The sequence below is a fragment of the Enoplosus armatus genome, chromosome 12, assembly GCF_043641665.1.
Source record: "Enoplosus armatus isolate fEnoArm2 chromosome 12, fEnoArm2.hap1, whole genome shotgun sequence".
In the NCBI taxonomy this organism is placed as follows: Eukaryota; Metazoa; Chordata; class Actinopteri; order Centrarchiformes; family Enoplosidae; genus Enoplosus; species Enoplosus armatus.
The window spans coordinates 503,916-521,288 of NC_092191.1; the positions used below are offsets into that span (position 1 = coordinate 503,916).

General features: G+C 42.3%; 2 protein-coding genes across 2 annotated transcripts; both read right to left on the minus strand.

Annotated features, from left to right (window-relative positions):
• Positions 1 to 865: 865 nt before the first annotated feature.
• LOC139293930 (oocyte zinc finger protein XlCOF6-like) lies at positions 866 to 4,499 on the minus strand. Its single transcript, XM_070915613.1, has 5 exons — positions 4,371 to 4,499; positions 3,056 to 3,218; positions 2,775 to 2,833; positions 2,615 to 2,681; positions 866 to 2,478 (listed from the first exon to the last, which is right to left on the minus strand). The coding sequence occupies exons 1-5, from the start codon at positions 4,497 to 4,499 to the stop codon at positions 1,280 to 1,282; spliced, it is 1,617 nt and encodes a 538-aa protein (XP_070771714.1). The 3' UTR covers positions 866 to 1,279.
• Positions 4,500 to 7,189: 2,690 nt separating this feature from the next.
• Positions 7,190 to 10,864, minus strand: vsx1 (visual system homeobox 1 homolog, chx10-like). The gene is made up of 5 exons (XM_070916439.1): positions 10,432 to 10,864; positions 9,649 to 9,724; positions 9,101 to 9,224; positions 8,331 to 8,526; positions 7,190 to 7,494 (listed from the first exon to the last, which is right to left on the minus strand). The coding sequence occupies exons 1-5, from the start codon at positions 10,862 to 10,864 to the stop codon at positions 7,190 to 7,192; spliced, it is 1,134 nt and encodes a 377-aa protein (XP_070772540.1).
• Between the last annotated feature and the right edge of the window lie 6,509 nt (positions 10,865 to 17,373).

A 17,373-nucleotide genomic window follows, 5' to 3' on the forward strand; every position in this document is an offset into this window, starting at 1 on the left:
AAGGGTTAAACAGACTGAGGCTGAATTATTAATCAGAATAAGATAAGAAGGTGGTTAATTAAGGAAATCATAGCGTGAACATTATTAAATGGCTGCTGCCCCCTGTAGGTCTGCTCAGGTACTGCACACTGAAGATCAGCTCTGGATCAATTAGTTTGATCAGTTTTACATGTATTTATATTTCATGTTAAAGTGTTTTATCAGAATCATAAAATAACTGATGAGACACAAAGATACAAAAACAATATATACCATGATAATTCAAAACATAAATTATAATTGAACATTTAAAGTTACAAAAGCCACAAACATGAGGACTCTGCTGCACACGTCCTCCAGAAAAACAAACCAGTGTAACTGGTGAGTTTGTTCTTGCTGGTTTCCAGTCAGAACCAGTGCTGCTGCTGCTGCTCAGTGACCTCTGACCTGAGATCTGCTGCCTCCTCAGATTCACATGAATCTATCTGACTGCTGTTTTCATCAAATACTTTAATCTGTTTGACTGATCGCAGATAATCAGATGATAACCGATGCTCCTCAGTAATCCTGCAGGACTGTTTGTGTGTTTTCCTACAGACCAGAGGTCAGATTAAAGGATGTATACAACAGTTAATCCCACCTTTGTGTTTGTACGATAGATTTAATCACCTTTATGACTTTTAATGATCCTGTTTGTCTCTGATTGTTAATCTGCTGATAGAAAATCAAACAGGACAGATCAGCTGATCCAAACAACCACAACACAATCTGATCCCCTTCATTAAAGAGACACTAGTTGGGTTTAGTGCTACTGAACCAGGTTCAAATCAGTGGCTGCAGAAGTCACACATTCAGAGACACATTATTATTATTCAAAGCACTTAATTTTATTTTCATACGTCTCAGCATGTCTGAAGAAGATGGTGATGTTGACCTGCAGTGAAGCAGAAGGTTCAACCTGCAGGACATTAAAACTGTCAGTACTTCATGTGTCTGTTTTACTTTTCTGTCCACTTTGCTGCTCACAGCGTTGAATCTGTTCAAACTGATCCAAGTTCAGATCTAAGACCAACATACATTACAACACTATATAAAAGTGCTGTTTTTCCTGTTTCGGTCTCCTCAGATCCAGCAAAGGGACACAGAGAGTCTGAATGGCATCAAGTCCCTGCAGCTGGGTCAACATCTGGAGGAAAGACTGAAACCAGCTGGGTAATGAACCTGGAGTCACTGTCACATGTGGAGGGAGGGCTCAGCTGTCCGCCATACAGTGTAACAGTGACCCTGATCTAACCTGGTCTCAGTCCGAGGTGACAGGCTGCGTCTGCTTCAGGTGAGCTTTGGTCTGCAGGTGAGCCTTCAGGAAGGTGAGCAGACGGAAGTGTTTCCCGCAGTCCAGGCAGCTGTACGGCGTCTCTCCGGTGTGGATGCTGCGGTGCCTCATGAAGCTGGTGGCCAGGTTAAAGGTTTTGGAGCAGAGGGTACACCTGTAGGGCTTCTCCCCGGTGTGGGTGTACCTGTGGTCCCTCAACAGCTCCTTCAGGCGGTAACTCTTCCCGCAGATGTCGCAGTGGAACGGTTTCTCTCCTGTGTGGCTCCTCTGGTGAACTTTAAACTGCGACGGGTTGGGGAACTTCTTGCCGCACACCTCGCAGGTGATGATGGTGTCGCTGGCCGGCAGCTCGTCGGCGGGGAGCTCGTGCGAGTGTTTGCTGATGACGTGGTTCTTCAGGCAGCGGTAGCTCTTGCCGCAGATGGAGCAGAGCTGCCTCTCTCCGGTGTGGATCACCTGGTGGCTGCGCAGATTGGCGGTCTGGGTGAAGCCCTTCCCACAGGTGGAGCACTGGTACGGCCGGACCTCCTGGTGCACCAGTTTGTGGCGCGTCAGGTGACAAGCGTGGTAGAAGCTTTTCCCACAGACGTCGCAGATGAACGTCTTCTCGAAGTGGGTCATCCTGTGCGTCTTCAGCACGCTGATGCAGGAGTAGCCCTTCCCGCAGATGTCGCAGTGGCAGGTTTTCTCCCCGGTGTGCCGGGCCTTCACGTGCAGGTTGCGGTGAGCTTTGTGGTTGAATCTCTTGGGGCAGTAGTCGCAGGTGTACGGCAGCAGCCCGTGCTCTTTAATCTCGTGTTCGCGGAGTCTCAGGATGCCGGTGAATGGCGTCGCGCACACCGAGCACACCGGGTGAGACTTCTTCTGGTGGTCGGAGAGTCGCTCTGCGTTTGGAAACAGCATCCCACACTTCAAACACTGCAGGTGACTTTCTGTTGTCTCTGCCGTCTGAGACATGCTGGTGTCTGTTTTCCGCCTGCTGCAGCGCTGTTTCCTGCTGCGCCCTGCGGAGGCTCTGTCCTCCACCACCAAGGCGGCGCTGGGCAGCGGCGAGGACGGCCGAGCGTACTCGTGGTCGGGGACGTCGGCCTGAGGGGAAGGGGAGGGGGAGGGCTCGCTGTGCAGAGTCGTGGCTTCACCCGTCGCATCCGCGGCTTTACTTTCACCTGCAGCACAACAACAAATAACTCTCGAGTTCCAGACAGGGATCAACTAAGGATCAGGAATTATCTGATCAAAGGACAATAGTTAACGTTGGAATCATCTGGTGATTGGCTGAATAAACGGAGCAGATAAACTCACCGTTAGCATTAGCATTAGCATCACTCTGCATTGACACCAGCAGACACTTTGAGTCGACAGCAGCACTCTACAAAACAGAAAACAGTAACCAGAGTTGAGTTTGTTCAGAGCTCGGAGGATCTCTGCTTCTCTGACTGTTAGTGTGGATTCATTCACCAACCCCGTAAACCAGGATGTAGGTCTGCTCTGTGGGGGGGCGCTCACCACAACCGTCTTCGCCTGAAACACACAGAAAACACAAGAAACACTGATGGATCACCGCTTCAGATCAGATGGTCCAGATTTCACATGAGACCTGATCTGACCTGAGGACAGTCAGACCTGATCCACTCAGGTATCAGACATATTGACACAGAGACCAAGAAATGCGGTCCTGGGTTGGGTCTCTCAGTAACGTACAGCTTCCCTGTATGAAAGGGGCTTCATGTGTTCTCAGCTCACCTTCTGTTGTCTTCATTAGACATTCGCTGCTCTCATCAGACTCAGGTGGATCCTTCAGGTTTCCTGGAGCCTCCTCCTGCTTCACAGCAGCCGCCTCAACCATCTTCAGGATTTTATCAACAGCTTCAACACACAAACTGTCCACCAGAGTGCCGAGTTTCTCCTGAAACAATCACAGAAATCACTGAAACTGTAGTTATTAGGCGTTTTATCTTCATTTAAACCAGTTTAACCATAAAACTAAAGATTCTTCATTAAACACTTTTCATAACAGCGTGTCAACGGATCAACGGCACAGTTCAGTTCAGAAACAACAACGTGAGTGAGTTTGCTGACAGCCACGTCATCATTAACTAAAAGTAAAAGCATCAATTATCATGAGTGTAATTAAGTACTGTTATGTAGTTTGACATGTAATGTGGCTTTGATTGATTTCATAGTCACATCAACATCTCAAAATATCAATTCCATGTCATGCTGTCAGTAACGCTTATTTTGATTATCAATTCATCTTTTACTGATTTTTTTGATTAATAGATTAATGATTGAATCTATAAAACAGTAAAACAAATCCAACACGTCTTCAAATGTCTTGTTTTGTACAACAGTCAAAAAGCCCCAAAGACTTTCTGTTATAATAATATAAATAATATCTAATAACAATAACATTAATAATAATGTGAAAGAGAAAAAGCAGAGAATCTTCACATAGGAGAGACTGACAGAGTTTTGGCCTGAAAAATTACTTGACTACAGGTGAGACTACAAGGGAGACTACAGGTGAGACTACGGGGGAGACTACAAGGGAGACTACAAGGGAGACTACAGGTGAGACTACGGGGGAGACTACAAGGGAGACTACAAGGGAGACTAAGGGGGAGACTACAAGGGAGACTACAGGGGAGACTACGGGGGAGACTACAAGGGAGACTAAGGGGGAGACTACAAGGGAGACTACAGGGGAGACTACGGGGGAGACTACAAGGGAGACTACAGGTGACAAACGCAGAAGCCGCTCAGGTAGCTCTACTTGTTGCAGCTGCTGTGAGTAAACTGAGGACATGCTGAACTGTAGAACGTAAATTGGCTGACAAAATGAAAATGCTTAAATTAGAGGATTTTTCAATGGGGTTTGGTGTAACTATGTGAGAACTATGAGTGTAAAGTCAAACTCTTGTTTAACATTATAACAGTTAGCTAACCCTATAATCTCTGACTCCACTAACGCTCCTCCTGTCATTACACCGGGAGCCCCTGGAACCGAAAGAGTTAACGTAGAGTTAGCTGTTAGCTACAGTTAGCCGCGGTAGCTTACCTCCGTTTCGAGGTTTTGTTTATTCAAAGAGACTTTCTCCGCCGCGGTAAAAATCTCCGTCACCACCGCCTTGGCCAGGTTATTCACGATGAGCGTGATTTCATTTTTAAAAATGACTAAATCCGCCATATTTACGAATTCGCGCACTTAGCAGCCTGCTAGCTTAGCAAAAAAAAAAAAGGCTGATGCGGAAAACGGAAGTGACGTAGTTGACTCGTCCAACGGCTAATGGCTTCTAATGTAAAAGTCCCTGCTGCTCTACTGAAGTTAATGAGCGCAGATAACTGTTTTTACAAGCTTCGAGTGTAATAGTTTTTAATAGTTCTTCTTGTCTCGATGAATATTGTATTTTAATACTTCATATCTTTAAATAATTTTGTTTTTGGCTTTCTGTGGTACAGTTCTGGCGTTAATATTGAGGGGAGAAAAATGTCAAGAACAACTTACAGAAACAGTCAAACTCTTTTTATCTTTCTTTCAAATTTAAGACAACAATTATGACTTTATTTGTCTTTTTTCAAACTAAATGTAATGAATCGTTTCTTATTAAGTCAATTTACAATTTCAGACATCTAATTGTGAAGTAATGAAGTATTTTATAATATACTGAAATATCTTAAATCATTGATATCATTCCTACTAACTACACTAACTGTGACTCATAAAGAATGAAATTGTACTAATGAACATCTCACTGAATGCGTAAATATGGAAGCATATTACTGCCACTGTTATAACGTGAAATGTTGGAATGAGGAAACGGTGAGCGTAGAACAGAATTGAATTGAAAATGGCTTGTTTACACAATTTGATTAAGTTCTGCTTCATGCTTGGCTTGAGGCATGGCGAGATTCTGCTGTTATTGAGCACGGTGGATGATTTTGTGATAAGTGTGCATACACTACGAAGGATTTTAAAATGCAGATGTACAGAAGGAAGAATGAGTGGGGCTCGGAGGTTATATGATAAGTTATTGCATTATAACATGAAACGTTTCACATTATCACAAGATAAATAGTATATTGTTATAACAAGAAAAGTTTGTTATAACGTGATAAGTTTGTTTGTCATAATAACATGAAAATATCTTGTTATAACGTGGAAAACGATAAACTTTTCACCTTAAATTTCATTAATATGCACGTTATATGATCAAATTGAAATGTAAAATCATCAAATCCAATTTTACCAATTACTCTGATGCCTCTTTTGTGAAATCTGTCAGTCAACGATTAATGAAAAACAACGGAAAATGAAAAAGGCCAAATGGGCTCAAATCAGGGTACGATTCAAATTCAGAAGTCCAGTTTGCAAATTCATTGAAGTTTAGGTTTCACAATTTTTGAAAATCGTCAAATGAAAAGTCAATTTCATATTCATCATGTCAGCGTTATCCTCACATGTAGCAAAAGAAAGTTGTTGATTTTGTTTTCCTTTTCATTTTGGCAGTAATTATACATTTTCAAACATGAATGTTCAATGTTCAAACTTGGAAATGTAAATCAAAATGGTGTAAATCTCTATGTGTATTATGTTCCAAATTAAAATCAAAGTCTTAACCTATTTTAAGCATACGTGAGGTTTTCCTCCTGAAAAATCAGACATTTGGGACATAGAACTGTGACAGTTTCATTAGTCTCATTCATTCTCATTAATCATATGTTAATTAAACGGAACATTACAGTAAAATATTCTGCAATGTTTGTGTTGTGTTGAATGATCAAAATGAAAGTCAAAGTGATTCCAAAAATACTGTTTTTTATTCACCAACCTGTTGAACCTGCTGCTGTACATACATATATAATAATGATAATAATAATAATAATAATAAACCGACTTCTTTAAATATTACATTTAAATTACATTCATTCACAGAGCTTCAGTCAAGGCTGGTCAGTGCTCGGCAGACAGTCCAACTATAAAACACACAGAAACCAACAGGAATAAAACATTAAATAGCCTCTTATTTTCCAGAAAACACAGATATAAAACATGCTCTCAGAACAAGACAATAATAAACACACAGACAGAGACTTCATCATTTACATCCTCCTGAAACAGTTCACAGGTCTTTTAGAAAAGACTCTCAGTCCGATTCCTCGAGGGCGATCTGAGTGTGGTGCGGCGGCGTCCCTCGTTACGTTAGCTTGTTTCCATCCTGGGAGCACAGAGAGTTCGCTAGCAGAGCTACATTTAACAATGTAAGTACGGTAGTTTTAAAAATCCCTGGATAAGTGACTCAAAAAGTCATCATAAAAGTATTTTTGTCCCTAAACTTCACTGCTTTCAACATCAGCCTGTAATGTCCTGAGGGTTGTTAGCTTACTAATACGCTAATATTTTTTATTTCATTACCAGTTAACACTTGTTAGCTTATTGTCCACCAATATACCAGCACTTTAATATTATATGTTTGTCATTATACAATATTGCCCACATGCTAAAAGTTTAGCATAGCCTATTTAAGTTCGCTAAAATACTAGCAATGTAATATTACACATTCAATAACCAGTAAATGTTTGTTAGCATATTAAAATATTATAGACAGGCTACTAGTTTAGCATACTAACATTTATTAGCATGCTAACATACTAACATTCTAATATCGTAGAATAGTAACCACAGGCTAATATCTTAGCATACTTCCCCTTAAAGCTTTATGTTATAACTTGCATAGTAACAAAGGACATAATGGCTGTTCACTCATTGGCTGTTCATGTGATCCCTGAAAGAAGAGCCAATCAAATCCCTGTGCTCCCAGCGTCATCATCAAACAGTCACCACGTCTTCAGTCCGACCACATTTGACTCCTCCAACCTTCAGCTGTGTTCGTCCGAGTCGCCGCCGCTCTGCCGCCGTGGCGAGGAGGCGGACCGTATCGAGCCTCCGGCCTCCTGCTGCTGCTGTTTGGAGGAGCTGGACAGGTCGATGGCCACCTCCTCCTCCATCTCCTCCTCCATCTCCAGCAGCTCCTCCTCCTCCTCCCCCGCCTCGTGCACCACCTCAGAGCGACGGGGCGGCGGCGAGGCTCGGGAGGCGTCGCAGAACGAGTCGGAGCGCGTCGAGTCCGACTGCGGAGGGCTGGAGCACTTTTTGGACATTTCTATAGACTTCTTGTGCATTCCTGTGGGGACAGAGACAGAGATCCAGTTCAGTCCACTGGTTAAAATAAGATACTGAAGAGATTCAGATTCTGGACGGAGCTGAAGCAGCTCTTCTTAAATCTTCACTTCCTGAGTTCTCAGTAACTACTGACTAGTTTCTAACCAGTGAGTCACTGAATCAGGTTGCACCATTAAAACTAACAGCTCAATCTCAGCTGGTAAAGACTTCAGTGACCTGTGAATCTGTTGCTGGGAAACATCTGTAGCGCTGTCCAATCAGGAGCAGTCAACTAATGTAAACAGGAAGTCAATGTAGCATCGCAAGCTAGCATAACTAAAAAGGCTAAGAGATGAATGTTTGTAAATGTAGGTTGAAGTTTTCTTTCTGTCTGCAGACATGGAGACATCTGTGTGTTTCTGATTATGCTAAGCTAACTGACGTCATTTACTAATTTACTCAAATGTTACCAGCAAAACGCTTCATAATTTGAGGTCTGTTATTTGAGTGAAATGTAATAGTGATGGGATCGTTAGGATAATGATGACACATCCCATCACTAAATGACTCGTATTACAACCATCGGTCAACATTACACAAGGTGACGCCAGATCCCTCTGTTTGAAATGTGTGATGTTAATAAAGTGACTGGCTGGACTGAGTGGATTCAGGCAGTGAAATATAAAAGAACGGCTCTCACCAACTACGACTCGACTAATCGGAACATTGACGCTTGAGTCTAACAGGCCTCGTCTCAGCTGTGAGATAGTTCTATTGAAAGATGAAGACGCTGTTTGAACCGTGCTGTGTGTTCAGTGTGTATTGATGCATGGTGTGGTGCGTGTGCGTGGCACTGACGTGTATGCGGCTCACCGAGCAGCCAGGGGGCGCAGGATCCCATCATGCCGTTCTTGGCGGAGTTGAGGATGGACTCTGGCAGCGGGATGGAGTGACGCACCATCGCTCCGTACAGGCCGTACTCCGCCATGACGCTGCTGCGACCCCAACACTTCTCACGCTTTCGCCACTTCGCCCGCCGGTTCTGGAACCACACCTGGAAAAATACAAGAAAATACAAAACAATTCATAACCCGACCCGGAAAAATGCGGCTAACTGTTTTAAATGTGTGGTTGAAAGCTCCAGAAGAAAGCAAGCCAGTGGACCTTGAGTTCAGGTTTTTCTTTTGTTCTTGTGACCCGTCACATTTCTCTTGTGACCCATTGGAGGATTCCTGACCCCCATGTTGGGAACCACTTGAGAAACACATTAAGTGCTCATATTAATTAATTATCTAATTATCTGATCTTTATTTTCATTAAAATCAGACTTAATATCTTTTCCTCAGTTAGAAAGACTCTTCATCTCTAATAATAATAATAATAATAATAATAAAAACTATAATAATTAATAATACACTTAATGACTTACATTTGCCTTTTTGGACTTGGACTTCTTCATGAACTTTTTGTTTATTTCCAAATGTAAATTCAAAAGCAGCCTGATCTCCATGAACAAATATATTTTATAGTTCTTATGAAGAGTCTGTCTTCCTTCAGGCTGCGGTCAGATGTGGGACCTGTCAGCTGATAATCAATGATCGATCAGCTGTGTGTTGATGATGTCCCACCTGTATTCTGTCCTCGGGCAGCTCCGTCTTCATGGCGAGCATCTCTCGGGCGTAGACGTCGGGGTAATGAGCTTCATGGAAAGCTTTCTCCAGCTCCTCCAGCTGGTGGGACGTGAACACCGTCCTGCAACAGAGACAAGGTCAAAACTGAGCGGAGCTCTGGAGGACAGACACAGAGGAAAGTCGTGAAATACCACTTTTATTTTCACCTCCTCGTCAAAATGAAAATCTTCGAAAACCGTTCGCGTCCAAATACCAAATGTAATTTCCCCAACAACAGAATGATTTCTTAGTCTGCATTTTCAACCGTATTTCTATTTTGTTTGTGAATGTTTATCATGTGTTTATTATCTTCTGTCTGTGTGCTGTTTTTGAAGCACAGTCAGATGTCAGAAAATTCAAACATAAAATAGTTTAGATTTTGAGCAGGAATAATTAAATCAAATCAAATCAATGACACTGTTTTAATTTCACATGACTTCGAGTTCCCCCCTAAAGTCCCGGATGTTGGACAGACTGAAGGATGAAGGTGAAGAGCTCTTCCTCACCTGTGTCTCCTCTTCTTCCTCTTCTGAGAGTTCGCGGAGCTTTTGGAGTCGTTGCGGTCAGACAGACACTCTTCATCTGCAGCACAAGAAACTCGTTATTCTGACTGACCAGCTGTCAGTTATCGATCTACGTATCGACGAATATTGATCGACAAATGAGGACTCGCGCGCGGGAAACCAAAGAAAGAAAAAGTCTGACTGGAGCTTTATCGATTTCTGCTGATGACAAGTCATTTCTGACGCCTGTTGAGTCCGTTTACATTCTCCGCGTTTCCTCCTGATCATTAAACAACGAGTCATTGAAACCCTGAGTCAAATTAATATAATATTAATACATTATTAATACAGTGAATTCGTTTTTGTAGTTTAAGCGAAGCGGCAAAAAACGGATTTTCCTGAACTGTTTCTGTTACAAAAACGAACCTGACGCTGAAAAACAACAGTTTTACAAAATCAGGTCCAGATTAAGACTCAATCAAATACACAAAGTGAAATAATTCTACACGGAAAAAAGCCAAACCTAAAAGAAGGTTTCAAGGGCCGGGCCGAGCCACTTTTTATTATTATCAAAGGCGGGCTTTACAGAAAGATAAGAAGAAGAATCAAACGCATTAAAAAGCGAGTAAAAGTTGAGTTGAGTTGAAAAAAGTTGAGGTTCAAAAGCCCGAGATGAACCGAGGCGACAAAGGTCCCGTTTCAGCACCACATCACATGAGCAGCTCCACTTTAAAACCTTCGGCAGAATAACAGAGTAGGGTCGGGCCGAGCCGAGCCGAGCCGTACCGGAGTAAGCGTCCCTCTGGGCCTCCAGGTTCTGCAGGTAGTGGCTGTCGGCCCGGGCCTGCAGCAGCGGCAGGTGTCCCGGCAGGAAGCAGGGCGCTCCGGCGGGCTGCTGGGCCGCCAGGCTGCACAGGAAGCCGAGGCCCAGCGGCAGAGACCCTCCCGGGAAGGAGAACCCGCCGAGGCCGCCGCCGATTCCCTGCGGCTCCGCCCCGGGCCCGGAGCCCGCCGCCGACAGGCCCGAACCCGGGGGACCGCCGGGCTGCTGCCGCGCCTGAAGGTCCGACTCCAGGCCCAGCAGGTCGGTGATGGCAAAGCCTTTGGACCGGAACCCGGAGCCGTGCAGTCGGGACTTGTCGATCCCAAATCCCGGAGATAACATCTTGACTTTGGGCTTCTCTTCGCCGAGTTCCTCCCGGGCCGTCATGCTGCTCATCAGGAGGCTGAACTCTGGTCCTTCTCAAGTGACGGGGATGATGGACAGACCGGGACAGTCCCGGTGGCGGGCTCCATTTATGTGGCTCCAGTCTCAGGGGATCACAGCAGCATCCAATCAGAAGTGAGAGCTCCGGCGGGGGGGAGGCTCCCTCTCCTCTCCTCTGCTCTCAATCCCGGAGGATTAATTGCCACCAATTTTCCTTCAATCCGATCAGGATTTTCTCTGAGTGGACAGAAGAGGAGAGTTTTTAATTCATGTTGTTTATCTTTGATCAGAGGACGAGAGTCCGAGACGGGACTGGGCACACAGGAGGATCAGGTACAGAACCAGGACCCGAGACGGCACCTTCAAACCACGATGATGATGATGTAAACAGGTCAATCACGTTTCAAGTGTTAAAAAAATCAAATCAAGTTGATTGATTATTATATTATATTTATATTCCCTTCATCTGATCTTTAATCTCTACTTATATTATTTCAATTTCAATAAACACGCAGAGGCTACAAACTGCGCGTGACATGGGGCTGCTAATGTTTACACGCCACCAGGCATCGAATTTAATATACATATATATATATATTTATATATAAATATATATATTTATATATCACATAATAGTGTAGTAGTATGTATAGGGAGGTGGTTAGCGGTAAGAAATCAAATAAAAACAAATAAACTGAATTAAAACCAGCTGTTTATGATGATTCCTTTAATTGTAAAGATCATAAATAATACAAAATACTATAATAATTCTTTTTACAGGCAGTTTTTCGAGGAATTCTTCACTTGTTGCATCTGAAGCTGCAGAAATGTTAAATTATGTTAAATTGTTCTCACAGCCATAGAAATGATAATTATTGAACATGTCATTATTATTTAATAATGATATTATTTTGTTTCTCAGATGTTTGTTGCTGCATTTTTATTCCTTGAATTCACGACACAAAATGTTCATGAGGCCTCTTAAAGCTCGTTTGGTTTAATTTAACCTTTAGAAAACATAAATGAAGAGAATGATCATAATAATAATAATAATAATAATAATAATAGCATGAATGATGTCTCATTGAAATGATTGAGCTGTAATCTTTAATCTGTTTCAGTTGATTTGGACGTCACAATAAAAATAAATAAAAAGGAAGACAGAGAGAGATTAAAGAGTTTAAAAACAGCCTCAAATTTGCTTTAATTATCTCTGATAAGCAGATTCCTCTAATTGCTTTTTAAAACCAGTTGACCATTTTTACCTTCTTACACACACACACACACACACACACACACACACACACTCTGCCTGCCAGCCTGCAGTCAATCCCGAGGGATTAAACACTAACTTGGCCCTAATTTTACAAACTGACTTTCATCATGAGGAGCTTCATTTTCTGTAACAGCTGATTTTCACTTGACTGCAGCTGCTGATAACAGCCTGTTTCTGTCAGTACAACACACACTTCATTATATATGTGTGTGTGTGTATACATATATGTGTACAGTAAATTATGACAAGTGTGCTGCATCGAAAATCCCACCGAAGTGAAAGTATTATTATCCAAATGTAGGCTACTTAAAGAATCAAAAGTACTCGTTATGCTTCCGTCTCATTTGATTATTATATGAATGAATGAGTGACGATATTTCAGTTCTGCAGCCTGAAACAGGAAAGTACATTCTTACAGCTCTCTGTTTTAAAATAAAACCTGACTTGAAGGAATAAAACGACTCAACAAGCTCTGGAAAATAAAAGGCATCATATTTTAAAGAAGAAGTAAAATCTTCGTCAGCTGTCTATAAATAATGAATACATGTAGGAAGTATGAAGTACAATGTCTCCCTCTGAGATGTACTGCAGTAGAAGTAGAAAGTAGCAGAAACATGAGATGCTCATGTAAAGTACAAGTACCTCAATATTGTACTGAAGTGTTGAATAAATGTACTTAGTTACTTTCTCGTCTATATTTAAAAACAGAAGACGCTGCGTGAGTTATTAAGTTTGAACATGTAAAACATTAATAATATTAACTGTAAGAAGTCAGAGACCTTTTCCTGCATCCTTAAATATTTTCTAGTTTCACAGAAAAGGTTGGACGTCCACAACGAGACGGAGACAGAGACAGAGACAGAGACAGAGACGTGTGAATGAAGTGTGTGTTCAGACTGAATTCATTCATTCAGACGCAGAGACGTTTCCATACACTCTAATGATAATATTTATGTCATATTTCATGTTGTGTAAACTTCCTGAACAACAGCATCACGTCATCGGAATAATTACTAAATGATTCAAATATTCAAACACACATGTGTCACAGTGATACAGGTCGTGACCCAGTATGAACCAGAGGAAAACACCTGCACAGACGTTCACAGGTGAGTAAAGAAACTGATCTACAGGAAGAGCAGTGTGTGTGTGTGTGTGTGTGTGTGTGTGTGTGTGTTCATAGAGACCTGAAACATCTGGAGTTCGTTTGTCCAGGAAACACTGAAGAGGAAGAATATCAATAACTGAGCTATAATAAACAAACTATTGAGCTCTGAGGCAGCTTGTTATGTTTTTACAGTGTAATTATTTCAGTGACTTCCTGTTCCTCTAGCGCCACCATCAGGACCATCACAGTGTCTTACGTGTCTATGAGTACCATGTAAAGTGCTCTATAAATAAAATGCATTATTATTATTATTGCTATTGCTACTACTACTACTACTAATAATAATTATTATTATTGTTGTTGTTGTTGTTATTAACAATAATAATAATAATAATAATAACTAGATGATATATGGATCCAGATCCATTTCTTGTGGACGTCATAACTTTTGCATACAAAATAAATATAAAACACATGATTGAAAAGAGACACACACACACACACACACACAGCTTCCCTCGTTCTTCTTCTGCAGCTTTATCTGCAGTCGTAATAAAACGATGACGCAGCTCCAGAGTTTTTACAGATTATAAAGGTTTTCACAAAATCACAACATCAGTTTGACTCGTGTAAGCTGAAAAGAAGGTGCTGGATTAAACCCTGTGTGTGTGTGTGTGTGTGTGTGTGTGTGTGTGTGTGTGTGTGTGTGTGTGTGTGTGTGCGCGCGCCACAGAAACGTATGTTCATTTTTAAAACAATGTGGATTACCATTATATGAAGGAGGAGATTGATTGATTATGCGGGTTTGAATAATCTTCAGATTAAGGTCTTTTATTCTTTTGCTCCCTCTGAGCTTTTCATCCTCGTGCAGAGTTTTATCTTCATCCTTCACGTCTTCATCGTTTTATTTCTGCCTTGTAATTAATTTGCCGCCTGCAGCCTGCAGGGACCGAGCTGCGTGTCGAGGACTGTGAGCGTCTCTGATCAGAGATCAGGTTTAAAGCTCACCGGTGGACTCGGTCAGGTGACGTGGCCCCGCCCGACCCTCTGAGGCGGCCATGTTGGAGGTCTATGACGTCGTCTTGTTCTGGTCAGCCATGGTCCGAACTCCAGCTGTGAGGATGATGATCAGCTCTTCATCAGACGTTGGTTGTCTCCACCTGGCTTCTGTGTTTAGTCTGTGTGCTGTCTTGGCTCCCAGAGTTCCCAGAGTTCCCAGTGTTCCCAGTGTTTTGTCGGACTCTGATTCTTGCCCAGCACCTTGCCATCACAGCTGTGACGCAAAACAATATAATACAATACTTTTGCAGTCATATTAATAATAACTTAAGTCACATAATAATAAATAATAAGTTGTGAAAGTAGTGTTGAGGTAATGCAGTGGTGGAAAGTAACTTAGTACTTTACTTGAGTATTTCTATTTACTGTTCCACAGCTTTAGTTACTATTCAGATTCAGATTAATAATACTACTTCATATAATAAACTAATACATTATGATGTATTATTACAGGTTAGAATAAAACTTTGTTGATCACAAACTAGCCGGCAGTATATAAAGTAATTATATATAATACTGTATATATATATACAGTATTATATATAAGAAATTTAAGTTGGCCTTTACACATGAATGCATCAATAATTATCATCTAATAATATAATAATGGGCCATCACGCATAATGAGTACTTGGTGATAATACCTTTGTACTTTTACTTAAATAGTAATTCTACACTATGATAGTATTTGTACTTAAGTAAAAGATCTGAGTACTTCTTCTTAATGCACCTTGAACTGAGACTGAAGTCTGGAACAATCTGGATTCATGTGGTTCAACTGAATGAAGGACCTAAACCAGTTTTTCATAAAGCAGCAGCTTCTTCTTTTCTGTTCTGGACACATTTCATTAAAATTTCATGACCCCCCCCCCCCCCCCCCCCCAATCGGTTCATTGATTATCTTGGCGTGGAGGGTCGGCCTGCACAGATTCAGGACCTCCTCAGTGAAAAGAGGAGGCGGGTCCCCCCCGAGACCTGGTTTGTTTCTAAAGACCAACAGCTTCTCCACCAGGAAACCTTCAGAGAGCAGCAGCCGTCTGCTCGCTGACAGATTCATTACAGGCCCTCCGTCATGACAGGGACACCTCGGACCCCCTCCAATAAACTCACACCAAAATCAAAGTCCTCATCCCAGAAAGAAGTCCTTGTGACACAGAATAATGAAGAAAATAAACAAACCGAAGTTTTGACAGAAAGTGAATTTGATCACGAAAAGATTAAAGGACCTTTGTTCAAAGTAACATTTGACTTTAAAAATGGTTCAAAGATGAGAAACTGTTCTGAAGTCACCTCCTGACTAAAAGGGACAGCGTGGTCCAAGTCAAGCTCCAGAGCTTTCAGCTTCATCTCACAGTCTTCCTCCTGAGACATGTGAGCCCTGGAAACTGTTAAGATTATTATTATTATTGTTCTCATTTAGTGTTGTTGGATGATTCTTTTACTTTTAGTGAGTTATTTTGTGAACGTCACTCTCACTTTTAGATCATTTCAGATTCCTGTTTTTAAAGTTGTGTTTTTCTCATCGTTTCTTCTTACAGGAAATTGGACGTTGAATTGTTGTTTTTGTAGAGCTGCTTCCTATGAAGACCTGTAAAGTGTGTATATAAATGTACGTACAGTGATGCACCGCTGGTCTGAGTGTTATCACACACCGTTTACCAGTGAACCAGTTGAAAGGTCCAGACCAGTGTTTGTATCCAGTTTAAATCCAGTTCTGTTGTTCACTCTGTTGTGATTTTCATGGTTTTGGTTCATTTCTATGAAAATCAACTTGATCTGATTTTATTTGATTTTATTGTTTCAGAAAACTGATTTATACACTCAGACTTTCAGTTCCGGAGCTAAAACCTCAAGAGGCGGTTTTAACAGTTTCCAGCTGCTGAGGGGTTAAACTGAGTGTTAATAAGACCAATTAAAGCGGCAGCTGTAATTAAATTAACGGCGTGTTGCTGGTGCGTGCAGCAGGTCGGCCGGCTGTAAGCGATAGCAGTAATTCAGCCGGCAGACGGCTGCAGCTCCCCAGGGTTTTTGTTGTTCATTGTTTTCGCTGCTCTATTGTTTTCCGCCGTCAACGGCAACAATAGTCTGGCCACGCGTCCGCCCCCCCTCGCCCCCCCCCGCCCACCACTCTCCACCTACAGCCTCTGTGGCCCACTAATTATTCATAAATGCACATTTATGCAAATAGTCCGGATAGATTAACCTAATTCGGTGATGTAAACAACTCCTGGGTCGGGATTACAGTTTTTAAATTAGACTTTGTCTGGAAGTCTGGACCATATACTCTTATATTAGGTCTGAACCCCCCCTCACACCCCCCATCCTCATTTACATTTTGTAATCTCAGCCCTTAAAGTGCATGAGGCCAAGCCAGACAAACAACAGCATCCAGAGAAAGCTACAGTCTGTCTGGTGCCATTAGCACTAATGGCTAATGATTAAAAAATGTAATACTGTTCGGAGACCGAGTGTGTTCAGCCGAACGCCACCAGGCCGCCAGGCGTCACGCCGCCTGCAGCACATGATGCCGACGCGTGCCGCTCCGCCCAATAAGCTTCATGCATGATGCTAATTTATACCTCGACCCAAATGGACAAGTACACATCCAAGAGGGACTGTTTTTCTTTTCTTCATGAGTTCAGTTAGCAACTTCCTGTTTCAGTCAGTCAGCTGGTGGGAGACGAGCAAGACGAAGAGTGTTCGTGTTCACGTCATGATCTCTGCGCTCGACTTTCTCATCCGTTTCAGATGAAGACACTTTCCCGAGCTGAAACCTTGGACCTTTGACCCCGACCCTGAAACCCTCTCAACCCTTCGTCCACCCCCCCCTTTTCTGACCCTAATCCTGACGCTTCAGCTACCAGCTCAGATTTTGAGAAAACGACAGGAACTATCTCCAGGGTCAGGGGTCAAAGGATCCAAAGGGGACCCTCGCTGGTGGACAGGACACGGAGTCCGAATTACAAGTTAGAAAGTTCGTAACCACGAGGAGACGTTGATGAATGTGTTGGACGTTTGTTGAGTCTGAACGATTCTTCTGTTCTTCTGATGTTTTTTAATTTCCCCCCCGAGGATCAA